We start from the raw sequence: 20011 nt of genomic DNA on the forward strand, positions 1-20011 counted from the left end.
GCTGCTCTTCTGTCTGCTGGGGATGAAGAAGGCTTGGGAGTCTCAGGAACCTAGAAAGGATGAACAGGACATCTCATCTCATACTGTCATTAATGGAAAAACAATTCATTTTTAAATATTTTTTATTAATTTCTCACACCTGTGGAAGTATGCCTCTTCCCTCTCTCCCACCCAGGCTCCAGGAAAACATTAAACCTCCAAAGTAGTCACACGACCTCATCATAGAGAAGGAAGAGGGGTTCGCTGTTTATTCAAATATTACTTTTAACATCTCATCTGTGTTGGAAACTCTACTAAGGACTGAGATGCAACTGTGAGCAAGATAATCAAGGTGCCCACTTCTATGAGTTTACATCTTAATGAGCATGAAGACATCATTTGTACACCAGGCCAGAGCCTAACCATAATGATTCACTGTGGCAGGAATAGAAGGTGAGCCCCTGCAAAGTCGTGTCAGTTGTTTCTGCCTGAAAGTCACGTGAGACTCCAGTGCTGAGTGGGTGTTATTGGAGCATAGTCAGACCTCCTGTGAACCTGCTGGCTACCATTGACCCTCAGTTGTAAACTTTGGGACACTCTGGAATTGGGTGGCCATTGAAACCCACTTGATGCCAGAATATCTCCAAAACCAGAATGGTCTACAAAGTATCTTTCATAATAATGCTGAACATTTAGTTGAACATTTGGGTACCAGGCTAAGGACTTTACCTACATTTCCCAATTAAATCCACACATCAGCCTTACATTCCCAGATTTTAAAACCTCTTCACGGCTGCTTTAAGAATTTGTATTCTTTGACCAATTTTAGTTTTAAAAAAATAGAAACATAAATGACACAAATTCTGTAGGCACACAGCAGTGCAGCAGGGACAGAATGGCGCAAAAATACACGTGTGTATATTAGTATCTATTACATATGTGATATGTAATGTTTATAACTTGATATGGATGTATTACCATTTTCTATAAATTAAAAATCGCCAACTGTTAGCTACTTCATGGGGTTCAGTCTAATACAGTGATGGCGAACCTTTTGAGCTCAGCGTGTCAGCATTTTGAAAACCCTAACATAACTCCGGTGCCGTGTCACATATAGAAATTTTTTGATATGTGCAACCATACTAAAACAAAGATTTATATTTTTGATATTTATTTTATATATTTAAATGCCATTTAACAAAGAAAAATCAACCAAAAAAATGAGTTCGCGTGTCACCTCTGACACATGTGTCATAGGTTCGCCATCACTGGTCTAATATGTCTGTGTGATCAGAACCCATGCACATAACTGTTACACAGGGAAACTTCCCTTTTCTTGCCTAGGAGCCAAGCACAATATATTATTTTAGAGCTGTGAGGACCCAGAGTTGTCCATAAATTTTTTATTCCCTTTGCTAGATAATTTTATTCCTTCATATTTATTTACTTTCCAACTGACAAAAATTCTCAAATACATTAGGTCTATTTATGCAACAACTATTTACTGAGGCCTCTGCAAGATTCATAAAACTTGTTTCATTCTTTCCATTATATAGAGGAGAAAGTGAGACCAATGTTTTATATGACTTTCCCAAGATCTCATCACTATTTAATGGTAATTCTGCCCAATACTTTCACACGTCATGATGCCTGGAGTTTATGGTTGGTTAGTTAGTTAGTTAGTTTGTTTGTTTGTTTCCCTGGGATGTTTAGTAAAAATAAAGAAAAGATTGGAAAATTTTGAGCAACTCAGTCACATTCAGGTACATAAAAATGATAGCAGATCAATTTCAAGAAACAGGCTGTTGCTTAGAATTTGAGTATCTTAGGTAATGGTGCCCCAGAAGGAAGACACTTTAGGAAATGCTTGAGTCAAGGATGCAGATATCACACACACACACACACACACACACACACACACACACACACTCAAACACACACACACACACTGCTGATTTGGGAATGTAAGTCACCCCTGACCAAATTTCCATCCTAAAGGAAGAATAGCCAATATGTGGTTTACCTCATAAACACTCATATACATACATATAAGTCAGAATTAACACAAAGTGGGCATACAGAACATACAATAATATACCTCTCACCCCAAAACACACTCACAATGCACATCAACACACCTGCTTCATGATGCACCAAGATGAACACTCACCTCACCACATATACATAACTCAAACAATACACACACTTCACCAAAAACACACAAGACCACAAACAATTCAAAAATCTTACAAGACACACACACCACAACACATATGCACACCCAGCCACACTCCCTACAACAAACAGTATACACTCTCCTATTAATGAGATTGTATTAACGATCTACCCTTCTTCTGACCTTCCCTTGTTGGGGGAGGGCAATCAACATGGGCCAATTAGGCCTATTCAGTCACAAGCACAGTCATTAAACCAACACCAACACCCATGCATATGGTCACACACACATGATCACATACACACAGAGAAAATCAATAACATAATTTCCAGCTCTCATATACGAGAGTGTCACCCACAGGCACAGCTCACATGTGCACCACAACACACTGCTGAGCAGAGGTCTGAGCTCCCTGAGCTGACCTTGGTTCCTCATGGGGTCGGCATCTTCCTGTCCAGCAACAGAGACCACAGTCTCACTCCCGGTGCTCAGCTGTGATGCCAGTGTTTATGATCACAGACATGAATCAGGAGTCCCAACCACACACCAGGAGGCTGATAACTTGGTCTACATATGCTAAAATGAGACTGTGAGTCAGATCCATAGCACACACACACACAACTATCAAACAGCACATATACAAGCATATCCAATACGTGCACACACACAGGGTCATGGACAGAGTCTCATACATGAACCCACTAGCACACAGGCAGGTCCATCACCAAGGGCAGATTTCCCGCTTCTCTCACCTGGGCTCATATCATAATTGGTGAGTTCAGACACCTTCTGCTCCAGATTATCGCCCATCTCCTCAGCTTTTCTTGAGGAGACCTAACATCAGACACACAGAGAAAATATCTGGGGACTTGGCACTTCTACAGACTTTCCTTTCCCTTATCCGGCTCCAGAGAAATGAGTCCACAGATGACACTTAACTGCTAATGAGAGACTGCAACCAAGTCCCCAAGCTTGTGGCTGATTTCTGACTGCCCTTTGGGAGCTGTGTGTCCAAGAGTAAGAGGGACTGGAGTCCTAGGGGACAGTGTCCCTGATTCCAGTCATGCCCTGTACTGCTTTGTTCTTGGGCATTGCTCTAGCTGGGAAAGAGATTTTTCAACTTTCTATTTTGAAATGATTTTAAAGAGATAGAAAAGTTGTAATAATGATATTAAGAATTCCTGGGCAATCTTCAGCCAATTCCCCAATGGTTAACATTCTACCTTCTGTGTGTGTGTATATATGTATGTATGTATGTATGTATGTATATATATATGTATATATATCAGGCTTAGATTTATAGCTGATATACCAGTGCATGTTATCAGAAGGCATATGATAATGTTTTCAAGGCTAGTGTTTTTATCCTTTTTAAACAAATTTTCAAAAATATTTTATTACTGAAAGTATTACATATGTCCCCATTTTTTCCCCGATTAATCCTTCTAGCCTGGCCCACTCCCTACCCCAGATGTTCACCATACTAATATCTGGGTCCATTGATTATGCATACATGCATACACGTTCTTTGTTTGATCTCTTCTCACCCACCCACCCATGCCTGCCTTCCCTCTGAGATTCGACAGTACTAGTATGTTCCATGCTTCTATGTTGCTGGATCTATTTTGTTCATCAGCTTATTTTGTTCATTAGATTCCACATTTAAGTGAGATCATATGAGATTTGTCTTTCTCTGACTGGCTTTTTGCTTAGTGTAATACTCTGCAGTTCCCTTCATGCTGTCTCAAAGGGTAAATGATCCTTCGTTTTATAGCTGCATAGTATTCCATGGTGTAAATGTACCACAGCTTTTTTATCCACTCATCTACTGGTGGACACTTGGGCTGTTTCTAGATCTTAGCTATTGTGAATTGCGCTGCTATGAACATAGGGGTGCATATATTCTTTCTGATTGGTGTTTTGGGTTTTTTAGGATATATTCCTAGAAGTGGAATTGCAGGATTAAATGGCAGTTCCATATTTAATTTTTTGAGGAGACTCCATAATGTTTTCCATAATGGCTGCACCAAACTGCATTCCCACCAGCAGTGTATTAGGGTTCCCTATTCTCCACATCCTCACCAGCACTTGTCATTTGTTGATATATTGATGGTAGCCATCCTGATAGGTATAAGGTGATACCTCATTGTAGTTTGAATTTGCATCTCATCTCTCTGATGATCAGTGATTTTGAATTTTTTGATATGTCTCTTGGCTATCTGTGTGTCCTCTTTGGAAAAGTGTCTATTTAGGTATTTTGCCCTTTTTAAATAATTTTTAATATATTTTATTGATTTTTTACAGAGAATAAGGGAGAGGGATAGAGAATTTGAAACATCGAGCAGCTGCCTCCTGCATACTCCCTCCTGGGGATGTGCCCGCAACCAAAGTTCATGCTCTTGACCAGAATTGAATATGGGACCCTTCAGTCTGCAATCTGATACTCTATCTACTGAGCCAAACCGGTTAGGGATGTTTTGCCCATTTTTAATTGGATTGTTTGTCTTCCTTTTGTTTAATTGTATGAGTTCCTTATATTTTTTTGATATTAATCCTTTATCAGATGTATCATTGGCAAATATGTTCTCCCATACAATAGGCCCCCTTTTCATTATGGTTTCTTTTGCTGTTTAGAAGCTTTTCATTTTGATGTAGTCTAATTTGTATATTTTCTCTTGCCCTAGGAGATGTCTCTATAGACATAATGCTACAAGAGATGTCTGAGATTTTGCTGCCTATGGCTTCTTATAGTGTTTTTATGCTTTCGTGACTTATATTTAAGTATTCTATCCACACCACTGTCAATGGCACTAAATACAGCTTAAAATTTTATTTCAAGTGTATTTTTTTCACTTGTGAGAGTATGTAGACAAAATTTGGGGTTCAAAAATTAATTTAGTTACTTATTTTATTTTCCCCTTTAGTCTAATTATGGTATTAATTTGAAATATAGTTAGGTTCATTTGTTTTGTTTTATTCTTTGTTTCTGTTTTATTATATTCTTTTTGTTTTGTTAATCCTCACCTGAATATATTTTTCCATTGATTTTTAGAGAGGGGAGAAAGGGGGGGCGGGGAGAGAGAGAGAGAGAGAGAGAGAGAGAGAGAGAGAAACATCAATATGAGAGTGACTCATTAATTGGTTGCCTCCTGCATGTGCCCCAACCAGGGCTGGGGATCAAACCTGCAACTGAGGTACGTGCCCTTGACTGGAATTGAACCTGGGATCCTTCAGTCCGAAGGCTGACACTCTCTCCACTAAGCCAAGCTGGCGAGGCCTGTTCTGTTTTCTATTTTGCTTTATTCGCCACCTCTTCTGTTTATTTTTCAATGGCAAACGAGAACATAGTCAAAAGTTTACACATAACTGTCCTCCTCTTCCCATCTCTCTGCCTCACCTCCTGTAGGTAAAAAAAGCTCATTAGTTTCTGTTTTATTGAATTTATTGGGGTGACATTGGTTAATAAAACAATACAGGTTGCAAATGTACAATTCAGTAAAACATCATCTGCATACTGCATGGTGAGTTCTCCACCCAAAGTCATGTCCCGTTTCATCCCCATTTATCCCCTTTGTTCACGTCCACCTTCTACCACCCCTTTCCCTCTATCACATATTGTTGTTTGTCTGTGTCTATCTGTCATAATATATTATATCATATTTGTAAATATATATATATATATTTGCTTTATCCCCTCACCTGTTCATACAGCCCCAGTAACCACCTCCGCTCTGATAGCTGTCAGGCTATTCTGTGTATCTATGCTTCTGTTTCTATTTGTTGAAAAATATTATTTGTTCATTAGATTCTACCTATAAGTGCTATCATATTGTATTTGCCTTTCTGTGACTGGCTCATTTCAGTTAGCATAATAATTTTCAAACCCATCCATGCTGTCGCAAAAGATAAGATTTTCTTCCTTTATACAGCTGAGTAGTATTCCATTGTATGAAAGTACCACAATTTTTTTATTCATTTATCTATTGATAGGCACTTGGGCTTTTTCCAGATCTGTTTTATTCTTCCTGTGTTTCTTTTAGTTCAAATACACAGACTTATGTGTGTTCTATCTCCCCTTTATTTTAACTTAAAATTGGAATCTTGTAAATGCGCTTTTACACATTGCTATTTTCCCAGTTATCTGGATATTTCTTCATACTGATTCATAGATAACTTTGTTCTAATTTTTTTCACAATTGTCAAACACTTGATTTCACTGATGTTCTATAGAGCTTTTATAGGTGTCCTAGAATGAGATATAGGTGATGAGTGTTCTAAATGACACTGCAAGAGCTAACATAATAAATTTCATATTTTGTATTTAAATTACAATTAAAAATGAAAAGAGAAAGTAAAAATAATCTCTACATACAATACATAAAAGGATTATAAAATAATAATATATGAACAAGAAGTAAATAGAGGGGAATGATATAACAAAAATATACTTAATTAATCAACAAGGAGAAGATAAGAGAGAATAAATGTGAAACACATATATCAAATAAAAAAACATAGTAATATGGGCCGTAGCCGGTATGACTCAGTGGGTAAAGCGTCGGCCTGTGGACTGAAGGGTCCGGGGTTCAATTCCAGTCAAGGGCACATGGTTGGGTTATGTAGGCTCGATCCCCAGTAGGGGCCATGTAGGAGGCAGCCTATTAATGATTCTCTCTCATCATTGATGTTTCTCTCTCTCTCTCTCTCTCTCTCTCGCCCTTCCTCTCTGAAATCAATAAAAATATATTAAAAAATATAAAGTACAGAGCTTTAAAAAAAACAATAAATATATAATAATGTTAAAAATATAAATACAAAAAAGAAAATATAAATGCAAATGTATTCTGACTCAAGGCCCAGTGCACAAAATTTGTGCACAGTTAGGGTCACTAGTGGCTGCCGGCTGCTGGCCTGGGTCTTCCTTTCCTGGCTGCTGGCTGCCGGCTGGGGCCTTCTGTCCTTCCACGTAGCCCCCTGGTGGTCAGTGCACATCATAGCTAGCGATCTAACTCCTGGTCAGTCGAACTCCCAAGGGGACACTATGCATATTAGGCTTTTATATATATAGGCTAGAGGCCTGGTGTATGAAATTCATGCACCCATGAAGGTAGGAAAGGCTCCCACCACCACCACTACGCTTCCCAGCTGTGAGCCCAGCTTCTGGCTGAGAGACCCTCCCCCTGTGGAAGTGCACTGACCACCATGAGGCGGCTCCCATGTTGAGCATCTGCTCCCTAGTGGTAAGTGTGCATCATAGCGACTGGCCATTCTGCCATTCAGTCAATTTGCGTATTAGTCTTTTATTATATAGGATTACATTAGATGTTAGTAGATATATTTCTCCAGAAATATAATAATGGTTACTCTACATAAAAAGAGCAAAATCTAACATTACACTGTTAACAATGGACATCTCACAGATATAAGGACAAAGAAAAGTTTCAAGTGATAGAAGAGAAATACCTGTAAACACTAACCATAAGAAAGCTGCATCTTTACCATCTATATTACACTAGTATCTATAGCTCTATCTGCATCTGTACATATAGATAGAAAGTATCAGAAGTAGATGAGGTCTTAAGGTAGGACCCAGTACTAGAACTATCTTCTAATTATAAATGCTATTATATGCTGTTAAATGCATTTTTCAAAAGTCTCTCTCTTTTTACAAAGCTTTTTTTTTGTAGTACCTGGGACTTTCCAATTTATTATATTTCTTACTATGGCTGATTACAATCTACCAACATGATGACATTGAATGTGATCTGGGTAGAAATACGCATAATCAGCTTGAAGCCAAGAAAAGTCAACATTAAAAAATAAATGGAAAGTTCACCAGAAGCAGACTATGATGCTAAATCAGGGCGTCCTTATTAACACAGTATAAACAATACATAAACAAAAATAGACATGACTCAAAGGAAAAAAACAAAAATCCACAATTATAATTGTGCAAAATGTTTTGCATGAGATTTTGCATACATCTTGTAAGAGATGATGAACAAGCAAAAAATATTAATTAGTAATATAAAATTATTAACAATCCAAGTAGCAAATGTGACATAGTTAACATATTAATAACACATGTACATGATGACAAAACACATATTCTATGAAAGTTATATGGAGGTTCGACCATACAATACTTTTAGATCTATCTTCCTGTGCTCCTGACTGCAACAGGAGGATTTAATGATTGCATCTTAAAGAACTTAACCCTGTTGACACATATCTCTAAGGCCTGTTTTATATCTCTGTTCCTCAGGCTGTAGATGAAGGGGTTCAGCATGGGGGTAACTACTGTATACATGACCGAAGCAATTATGTCTTTAGAATCCCATGATGAGGAGGAAAAGTAAACACCAGCAAGTGTCCCGTAGTATAAAGACACCACAGAGAGATGGGAGCCACAGGTAGAAAAGACTTTAAAGAGTCTCTTAGTGGAGGGCACCCTAAGCATGATAGTCCCTATACGGATATAGGAGCCCAGAATAATACCAAAACAAAGAAAGAAAATTATTCCTGTTTCAGTGAATATGACCAGCACATTGAGGGAAGTGTCTGAACAGCTCAGCTTCAGGAGTGCAGCGAGGTCACAGAAGAAGTGGGTGATGGTATTGTCAGCACAGAAAGGCAGTCGGACCAAGAGGAGGGTATGAATAAGAGCATGGGCACAGGCAACCATCCAAGAGCCAGCCACCAGCAATGCACACAGCCCCTCCCTCATGATGGTGGTGTAGTGCAGAGGGTGACAGATGGCCACGTACCTGTCATATGCCATCACAGCCAGAAGAAAATTGTCAAGACCAGCAAAATGTATGAAAAAATACAACTGAGAAATGCATCCCACATAGGAGATGGATTGTTGCTGAGTCTGCATGTTCTTAAGGGTCTTAGGGACAATGACAGAGGAAAGAGAAATATCAGAGAAGGCCAAGTGGCTGAGGAAGAAGTACATGGGCGTGTGCAGGCGAGAGTCCAGCCTGATGAGCAGGATGATGAGCAGGTTGCCCAGCACCGTGGTCAGGTACATGCCCAGGAACAGGGTGAAGAACACGCCCTGCTGCCCTGGCGGGATGGGGAGCCCCAGGAGGAGGAACTGGGCCACGCTGCTCTGGTTCTCAGGCCTCATGCTGCTCTTCTGTCTGCTGGGGATGAAAGGACAGTGAAGAAGGCTAGAGACATTGAATGTGTTTATGGTCACCACTGTAGGGTTTCCTACTTTCTCCTGTGTGGGAAACTGATATAGGGTTAAGCCTTGGACTGACCTGCTGGCAAAGTCACAAACAAGTCCTAGCTTAGAGGGCACAGTCCTCTTAGCATAATTAGGCAGACCTTAAAACACTCCCTAGATCTTATCTGGGAATCTAATGGGCTGAGGAAGTGCAGGAAGTATAACCATGGTGTAAACAAGTGAAACTCACAAGAAAAGTGTAACTTTGGTAACCACTACCTTGTTTACCTCTCACTATAAAAACCTTGGTGAGGCCTGAGCACAGTGGAAGTCCTTCCTCTTGAGTTGGACTTGCCACCTGGTCCCCCAATATTCCCAAATTATCTCCTGTCTTTTCTTTTTCATTTGTTGTGCGGCTCCTCTTCCAGACCCGAACCCTGAACCACGCAGGACGTGGAGGGAAACACGACATCTGGCGCCCAACGTGGGGCTCTGGAAGTGAAGGCAAAGTGAGGAACAAAGAATTCACCATTAAGGTAGGAAAATTCACCGTAAAGGTGAGGGGTTATTTCACCGCACACAAACACCCACAATCAGCTACAGTGGTCCGGAGCTGTAGGCGGTGTGGGAACGTTTTCTCAACCAGGCTAACGGGGCAGGATTCAGCTTTTAAAAAGTAGATTGGGCTTTTAAAAAAGTAAGAAATTTTATTATAGACTTTTGAGTTTCATGTTTAAGGAGTTAAAAGTTTCAGAAGGTAATCTCTTATAGTTTTTGCATGTTGTTATAGAACATAACTTCTGTTTTCTTGAAAAAGGTACATTAGATTCCCAGATAAGATCTAGGAGTGTTATAAGGTCAAGCCTAATTATGCTAAGAGGACTGTGCCCTCTAAGCTAGGACTTGTTTGTGACTTTGCCATCAGGTCAGTCCAAGGCTTAACCCTATATCAGTTTCCCACACTCCTGGAGAAAAATAACATCTCCTTGCATTCATATAATCTGCTAGAGCTTTCATTGCAAGCAACACACCTTCAATGCTTCTTTCAAATGAAACCAGAACAAATTCATCTTTATTTTCTTAATCACCCAGGTCCTGGCACCGTGCTACTAATTAGAGATGCAAGAATAAATGGGACACACAGAACCTCTTTCCTCTGCCCCCTGACCCTCTGGGCACCCCTGACAGAGGACTGAGTAAAGGTAAGGCTCTGTGGGCAGATTCCTTGTGCTATGAGTCTGGTGACATTGCTCCTTGGACAACTGACTTAAGGAGCTGATTCTATCGTGGTTACATGTTGTGCCACAGTATGTGAAGATACCAATATCACACATTCCTAGAGTCAATAAGAGGATTCTAATTCAAAACACATGAATATCTAAGAACAGTGACTGTATAAAATAAACACATAAAATTTTAATTATTATTTTTATGATGTGCTAACTATCCAAATAAAGCCAAAATCAAATGTAGAAATTCAATAAAAAGCATCTTGAGAAGATCAGCAAAGGGCCAAGGAGCTGATCCAGCCCCTTGTGCTACCTTATCGGAGCTCTCACCCTCTCAAGAGGCATTGCGGAGCTCCTGTCATCGGGTAAATCTTCTGGTGAGACAAGTCTAAATGCACATCCATCTTTTTGCGAAGAAATAAACTTACCTCAGTGCATCTCTCTCCATCTGCATCTGGTGCTTCGAGCTGGGTCCAAAATGAGGATCCATGGCAAGAGAGACCCGAGATCAGGCAGGTGAGAACTGGGGACCCTGAAGGATGGGAAGTGTCTATTAGGATTCACAGTTACCTGACTGACCATCACTATTTCTAGTACCGATCTTCACATTTATAATAATTGACATTTAGTGAACACTCTGTCAAACCAATCCATTTTTGCATTTATTGCCACAGTTAGTAACTGCTGTAGTCTCAATTCTCTCATGTTTCTTAGATATATTAGAATCTTTGCTCCTATGACCCTGCTGTTTCTCCCTCTTTTCAATTAGACAAAAGAGCCAAGACCTTAAGAAATATAGTCTCAGGATTTGAGGAAGTCCTTCTGCTCAGACTGCAGTCACCACTCATAGTCCTACAGCCCAGTATTTTGCAAATGGATTTCATGTACCTTCAATTTCACTCAATCTACCATTGTTTATACTGTGTCTGGGAAGTAGAGAAAATAGTGATATTTGTTCCTTAATTTACTAACAGGAGTAGTGAGATGGCTTACACAATTTCAAATAGACATTACCCAGCGGAACCTGGTCTCAAAGGTAGATTTTCTAGTCATCTTTTCACTGGGAAGAGAATTCACGCATTTCTTCCTGTGGGTGGCAGAAAGGTTACGCTAAAGTTGAATGTCAAAATACCCATAAGCTCGGGAGAGGAACTTGGCATTGATATTGTTGTGTGTGTGTGTAACAAGGTTAAATAATCCCAGTAAGTAACTAGGATCTCAAACATCTACTGGAAGAGACCCATTTGGAGGGATGGGAACAATACAGAAATAGTACCTTGATTCTGTCAGCACCATGAGTGAAAGAGGTGCCTGGGAGACACTTAGTAATGGAGAGGAGAAGCAGCTGCCTGGAGGTCCAGGGGAGTCTTTGGTTGGATAATTTTCCTGTCAGTGTACCAGGTATTGTCTCCTAGCATTCAGGAAATGGAGAGTCGGGTGTCATGGCCTCTACAGGCTACAAATTACTAAGTGCTTACAATGTGCTAGTATTTAAGCACCTTACAGACCAGATTCCACAGTGATTGTCATTATTCCCATTTGACAGTGGAGGCTGCTGAGCATCTACGACCACAAAGCTGTTAAGTGGGGAAAAGACATAGAATTGAGTGTAGACATATGTGATATCAGATATGAGCATTTAGTTTCTAAACTATGTAACAAAGTTGAAGAAAAAGTTCAAAAGCATTGGGCTTCCAGGGATGCTCCTGTATTATTCAAGTCACTGAAAAATGGCCCCAACAGATCTTCAAAATGGGCTTTTTTTGGAGCTGCCTGTGTGGGTTCTGGTCTGTAGCTATGGTGAATCCCAACATATCAAAGCAAGATATTTGTTGGCCTTTTCAGTATCTTGGTTTTAAGTCTCCGTCCTATGTATCTTCTGTGTGAAGGAAGTCAAGGTGTGAGTTTGTATAACACAAAAGCACTCACACACTACCACACCCACAGCCTTGCCAGATGGAGACTTACAGACTTCCCTGGCTTACACTCCAGCTAAGTAAATACAGCCAGAGTGTGAGTCAATGTCACACAAATCTATGCAAAACTCACACAAAACTCACTCACATGTGTGCAACACAGTTGTGCACACGTAACTATCAAGCATCCTCCACCACACACATTGCAGTCACAGGCAGTCACAGATTCAAATCACAAGTGAGGCACAAGGTCTTCCATGCAGCACACAGGCAGCAAACACAAGAGAAATAAGGCAGACATCGCTGTGGAACCTCCAGGCTTCCCTGACTTATACTTATCCTCAGTGGAGACATTCAGTGTGTGTCACTGACACACACACAAAGTCATACAACACAACACACACACACACACACACACACACACACACACACATGAATATGGAGATTTCTGGGTCCCTTCTAATCTAAACCAGAGCTGTGAGCTCTCATACCTTGTGCTTTGTGCTGTCTCCGGAATCCTCAGATTCTGTGCAGGAGACCCAGGCTTAAAGGGAAGGAAAAATACTTTCGTGGTCCAGGAACTTTACAGATTCTCATGTCTCTTCACCAGCTTCAAAACAGTGAGCAGGTGATCTCCTTTTAGCTTCAGAAAGAGACCCCAGAGGGAGACAGCCCCAAGCCTCCCAGTCAATTGGGATAATTGCCCAACTTCCTGCAGGCCCCTTGGGAAGGAACATGGTTAGGGGCCAGAGACTGAACTGCAACTGGAGTCCCAGCAGACAGTGTCCGTAATGTCATTGATACCTAGGGCCTCTGCCCAAGTCTCCAGGTGGCAAGCAGAAGGCTCCCAGTTGCCCGTGGCCTCTGCATCACAATTCCAATGATGTCATTCAGCAGGCTCCCCAAAACCTATACAGACCTCTGTTAGAACACAAAGCCCCTTCAACAGGTGAGTGAACAGAAAAGCGGTAGTAGATCTGTACAGTGGAATAGGACTTGCCAATAAAAGAATCATCTAAAGGACAAAAAGAATATAAAAATGTCTTCATACATATTCATCGTTAAACAATCTCAAAATGCTTATGCTGAGTGAAAGAAGGCAGCAATAAAAGAATAGATTCTGTATGATCCCACTTAGATAAACTTCTAGAAGGTGCAAACTAATTGATGTGACAGAAACATATCAGTAGTTCCCCTGGGGGACAGAGGTGAGGAGCAAAGAAGGAGCAGGAGGTAGGCTTGGGGAAACTTCCTGGTCCTGACAGCTTAATGGGTGTATACATATGTCAGAAGTATTCAAATTGTATATTTTAAATATATGAAGTTTTTTGCATTCACTTAAGCCTCAAAAAAAAATCTCTTTATTTTTTAAATGTATCCTCATTTTTGAAAGTATTATAGTTGTCACCTTTTTTCCCCCCATTGACTCCCTCCACCCCACACCCGCCCCTCCCAGGCCTTCACCACACTATTGTCTGTGTCCATGGGCTATGCATATATGCATATAAGGTCCCTGGTTCTTCACTCCCACCTGCCCCACCCCCACCTTCCCTCTAAGATACATCATCTATTCCATGCTTCTATATCTCTGGATCTATTTTGTTCATTAGTTTATCTTGTTCATTAGATTCCACATCTGAGTGAGATCATATGATACCTATTTTTATTTTACTAATATTTTAATTACAATCTTAAATTACAGTTTATATTCAATACTATTTTGTATTAGTTTCACATGTACAGCATAGTGGTTAGACAATCATGTACTTTATAAAGTGTTCATCCTGATATTTCCAGTACTCAACGGGCAACACACAGTTAATCACAATATTATTGACTATATTCCCTATGCTGTAACTTATATCTTCATGACTATTTTGTAACTTCTTTTTTATTTTATTTTATTTTTTAAATTTATCTTTATTGTTGAAAGTATTACAGATGTCCCCTTTTCCCCAATTGATCCCCTCTTCCCCACTGCCACCCCCTCCCCATGCCTTCACTGCACTATTGTCTGTGTCCATGGTTATGCATATATGCATATTATCTCTTTGATTAATCTCTCCCTGTCCCCCTTCCCTCTGAAATACATCAGTCTGCGGCATGCTTCAATGTCCCTGGGTCTCTTTTGCTAGTCAGCTTATTGTGTTCAATAGATAGCACATATAAGTTAGATCATGTATTACTTATCTTTCTCTGACTGGCTTATTTTACTTAGCATAATGCTCTCCAGGTCTCTCCATGCTGTCTCAAAGGTTAAGAGATCCTTCTTTTTCACAGCTGCATAGTATTCCATTGTGAAATATGTGACTGTGTTTTGTTTGTTTTAATTCATTCATCTACTGAGGGGCACTTGGGCTGTTTCCAGATCTTAGCTATTATAACCAATGCTGTTATGAACATGGGGGTGCACATACTGTTTCTCATTGGTGTTTTAGGCTTCTTAGGATATATTCCTAGAAGTGGGATCATGCGGTCAAATGACAGTTCCATTTTTAATTTTTTTAGGAAACTCCACACTGTTTTCCATAGTGGTTATACCAGTCTACATTCCCACTAGGGCTTTTCTTTTCTCCACATTTTCACTAGCACTTGCTGTGTGTTGACTTAGTGATGATAGTCATACTGGCAGGTGTGTCGTAGCACCTCATTGTCATTTTAATTTGCATCTCTCTGATGATCAGTAACATTGAGCCTTTTTCACACGTCTCTTGGATATTTGCATATTCTCTTTGGAGAAGTGTTTATTAGGGTCTCCTGCCCATTTTTCAATTGGATTGTTTGCTTCCTTTTGTTGAGTTGCATGAGTACATTATATATTTTGGAAATTAACCCCGTATCAGATGTATCATTGGCAAATATGTTCTCCCATACATTGGGGTCCCTTTTTATTTTGATGCTACTTTCCTTTGTTGTGCAAAAGCTTTTTATTTTGATGTAGTCTGATTTGTTTATTTTTTCTTATTTCTTTTGCCCTAGGCCCGTGGTTGGCAAACAGTGGCTCGCGAGCCACATGCGGCTCTTTGTCCCCTTCATTGTGGCTCTTCCACGAAATACCACGTGTGGGCACACACGTACAGTGCAATTGAAACTTTGTGGCCCATGTGCAGAAGTCTGTATTTTGTGGAAGAGTCACACTGTAGGGGCCAAAGAGCCGCATGTGGCTCGCGAACCGTGGTTTGCCGAGCCCCAGTTTGCCGACCACTGCCCTAGTCTATATACCTGTGAAATTTCTGCTACATGAAATGTCTGAGATTTTGATGCCTCTGTTTTTGTTTTCTTTTAGGATTTTTTGGTTTCATGACTCACATTTAAGTCTTCTATCCAGTTTGAATTTATTTTTATGTATAATGTAAGTTGGTGATCTAGTTTCTTTTCTTTCTTTCTTTTTTTTTTCATGCATCTCTCCAGTTTTGCCAACACTATTTATTGAAGAGATTGTCTTGACTCCATTGTATGCTCTTTTCTCCATTGTCAAATTTTAAGTGAGCATAACAGCTTGAGTCAGTTTCTGGGGTCTCTGTCTGTTCCATATCTGTATACCTGTACTTGTGCCAGTACCAGGCTGATTTGATTACAGAGTCTTTGTAATATAACTTGGTGTCTGGTATTGTGATCTCTCCAACTTTGTTCTTCTTTCTCAAGTTTGCTGCAGCTATTCATAGTTTGTTTGGAGTGTTTGTTCTAGATCTGCGAAATATGCCGTTGGTGGTTTAATAAGTATTGCATTGAATTTATAGATTGCTTTGGGTAGATTGGACATTTTAATGATGTTAATTCTATGAATCTATGTATACAATATATTCTTCCACTTGTTTATATGTTTTTCTATATCTTTTTGCATTGTTTTGTAGTTTTTCAAGGACAAGTCTTTTACCTCCTTGGTTAAGTTTATTAATAAATTCTTACCTTTTTCTTGCAATGGTAAATGAGATTGTTTTTTAGTTTCTCTTTCTGATAGATCATTATTGGTGTATAAAAATGCTATGGATTTCTGGGTGTTAATTTTTTATCCTGCTACATTGCCTAATTAATTTATTAAATCTAGTAGTTTTTTTCATGGACTGTTTACAGTTTTCTATGTGCAATACTGTGTCGTCTGTAAATAATGAGAATTATACTTCCTCCCTTTCAATTTGGATGACTTTTATATTTTCCTCTTGTTTGATCACTGTCCTAGCACTTCCAGTACTATGTATAATAATAAAAATGTAATATGCTAATTAGACCAGACGACCTTCCGGACAACCTTCCAGATGAGGGAAGCCCGGGTCCCCGGAAACAGAGGGAAGCTGGTGTTGGAAGCAGGGGGCCGGAAGGCCTACTCTTGCATGAATTTCATGCATCAGGCCTCTAGTGTTGAATAACAGTAGTAAAAGTATAAATGCCCTCTTGCTCCTGTTCTTACTGGAAATGGTTTTAGTTTTTGCCCATTGAGTACAATTTTGGCTGTAGGTTGGTCATATATGGCCTTTATTATGTTCAGGTATGATCCCTCTATCGCACTTTGCTGAGAGTTTTTGTCAAAAATGGGTGTTGGACTTGGTCAAGTGCTTTTTCTGCCTCTATTGATATGGTCATGTGATTTTTGTCTTTCAGTTTGTTTATGTGATGTATCAGTTTTACTAATTTGTGAATACTGTGCCTGCCTTGCATCCCTGGGATAAATCCTACTTGGTCATGGTGTATGATCTTTCTAACATATTGCTGGATCCGATTTGCTAATATTTTATTGTGATTTTTGGCAGATATGTTCACCAGGAATACTGGCCTATAATATTTTTTCTTTGTAGTGTCTTTATCTGGTTTTAGAATTGGGATAATGCTGGCCTCATAAAAAGAGGTTGGAAGTGTCCCTTCCTCTTGAATGTTTTGTAGTAGTTTGAAGACAAAATGTTAGTAGTTCTTCTTGGAATGTTTGGTAAAACTCCCCTGTGAAGCCATCATTGGTGATTCTTATGTGAGAAAATTATTGCAAATATGAAGGCTAAATGGTGATTTTCAAATTCTATAATTTCTTCTTCATTATGTATTTGTTGATTCATATTCTCTAAGTTATAGTCCATTACTGTTGTTATTCATTTTATAGCGTTGGGTGAGTTCATTGCTTTCAAGGATTCTAAATGGTCACAGAGAAGCCAACTGGGAAATATATATAAAAGAAACACAGGAAGGAAAAACTGGAAACGAAGACCTAAAAGCATGTTTGCCCATAGCAGGTGGGTCAGAGCAGGACAGAAAGAATGAGGATGGGAACAGTATAGACGATGATATATAACATGTAAATTGCAACCTGTTTATACATTTAAAACCCAGGAGTTTGAATTGATAGTTCCAATTCTAGTTTGACACCATAGAGTCCGTTCCAGCCTCTCCTTTTCCATGTACAGAGCTCCTTTCCCAGAGTGAGGGTCACTTCCTTTTCCTCAATGGTTGCTTATGTGCTGAATTGTTGGATACATGGTGACTTGATTCAGAACCTTGAACTGTTAATGCCATGCAATGTACAACTTAAGACATTGTTTTCAGTGTTTTATTTTTAATTTAAAGATAAATATAAATTCTGGACTCAACAATATCTTAGGGTATTTATTTAATTTTCCCTGTTACTCTAATTTTGGAGTTTGAAAAATACTTAAGTACATTTGATTTGTTTTATTCTACTTTGCGTTATTAAACACCTTTAATATTTATGTTTTACTTGCAAAATTAGCATAGTCCAGACTACACAAATAATTTTACTCATCTCCTCATTTCTTCTGCCACAACTCCTGTTGGTAAACAATTTCATCAGTTTGTAATTCATTCTTCCTGTGCTTCTTTCTGCTCAAATAGGCAGACACATGTATATGTTATTCTCCTTTGTTTTTACATAAAAAATAGCATGCTATACTCTTTCACACATTGCTTTTTTCATCCAGCAATATATTCTAATATTTCTCCACATTGACTTACAGATATCTTTGTTCTTATTTACTCACAGTTGAAAAATACTCAGTTGATATTTTATAGTTTTTTTTAATGGTCATGAAATGCGATATTGTTGATATGTGTCCTAAATGCCACTAAATTGTATACCTCAAATACCTAAGTAGAAAGTAAAAAGTGATGCCTGCATACATCACAGAAAAGAATTATAAAACAATAATAATAATGTATGATTAATATGTTAATAGAGAGAAAATGGAACTGAATATATGTATTTACTTAAAACAGAGGAAGACAAGAAGAGTATATGTGAAACAGATGAATCAAATGGAAAATATAGTAATAAGGAAAATATAAATTCTAATGTATTATAATTATAGTAGATGTCCATAGACAGTATATCCAGAAATATAATAATTTTTGTTTTACATAAAATGAACATTTTCCAGCATTACATATTGAACAATGCACACCTCACAGATATAAGGACGAAGAAATGTTTAAATTGATGGAAAAGAAATACCATTTAAACACCAACAACGAGAAAGCTGCATCCTGACTATACTATACTATATTTACTATACTACACTACACTACACTATGCTGTGCTATGCTATGCCATGCTATGCTATGCTACAATACACTACACTACACTATACCATGCCATAGCACGCCATGCAACACTACACTATACTATGCTATGCTATGCTATGCTATGCTATGCCATGCCATGCCATACCATACCATACTATACTATGCTATACTATACTATACTGTACTATACTATACTATAGTATGCCATGCCATGACAGGCAATGCCATGCCATGCCATACCATACCTTAACATACCATACCATACCATACCATACCATACCATACCATACCATACTATGCTATACTTTACTATTCTATGCTATAGTAGTATCTATATATCTAGCTGTATGTCTATCTGTATATGTATTGCTCTCTATACAGATATAACATATTTATATTAATATCAGAAGTAGATGAGGTATTAAGGTAAGACCCATTGCTAGAAACTCTTCCTAATTATAAAACTAGTGGTGTGCTCTTAAATGCATTCCTAAAAGTCTCTTTCTCCAACATCCTTGCTTTGTAGGACATACCAATTTTCATAGTGTAATTATTCTTAATCATGCCTGATGGCAGTCAGCCAACATTAGGAAGAGATGTGCAAAGCAGAAGCCAACAAAAGGCAGCATTTAAAAAATCAGGTAATAAAAAGGGAAGATTACCAGAAGCAGATCCTGATGCTTAATAAGTGGCTATTTGATAACATAAAATTTTTAAAAATGCATAAGCAAAAAGTGACATATCTCAAAACAGAAAGAGACAAAACCACAGTTATAATCATACAACATGTTTTGCATAACATTATGTATATGTATATATATATGTATATATATATATATATATATATATATATATAATAAGAGATGATAGGCATGTGAAAAATATTGATTTGGAATAAAGAATTATTAATAATCCAAGTAGCAAACTTACATAGATGACAGATGTAAAACACTGTACATATGACAGAAAGTATATTCTATAAAAGTTATATGCAGATGTCAACCATACAATAATT

General features: G+C 38.6%; 1 protein-coding gene across 1 annotated transcript; it reads right to left on the reverse strand.

Annotated features, from left to right (window-relative positions):
* Positions 1 to 8309: 8309 nt before the first annotated feature.
* On the reverse strand, positions 8310 to 9287 carry LOC308527906 (olfactory receptor 1J4-like; the record flags this gene model as incomplete). Its single annotated transcript, XM_081103340.1, has 1 exon — positions 8310 to 9287. The coding sequence occupies one exon, from the start codon at positions 9285 to 9287 to the stop codon at positions 8310 to 8312; it is 978 nt and encodes a 325-aa protein (XP_080959466.1).
* Positions 9288 to 20011: the final 10724 nt, after the last annotated feature.

Source organism: Myotis nattereri (genome assembly GCF_964212035.1).
Source record: "Myotis nattereri genome assembly, chromosome: 12".
Taxonomy (NCBI): Eukaryota; Metazoa; Chordata; class Mammalia; order Chiroptera; family Vespertilionidae; genus Myotis; species Myotis nattereri.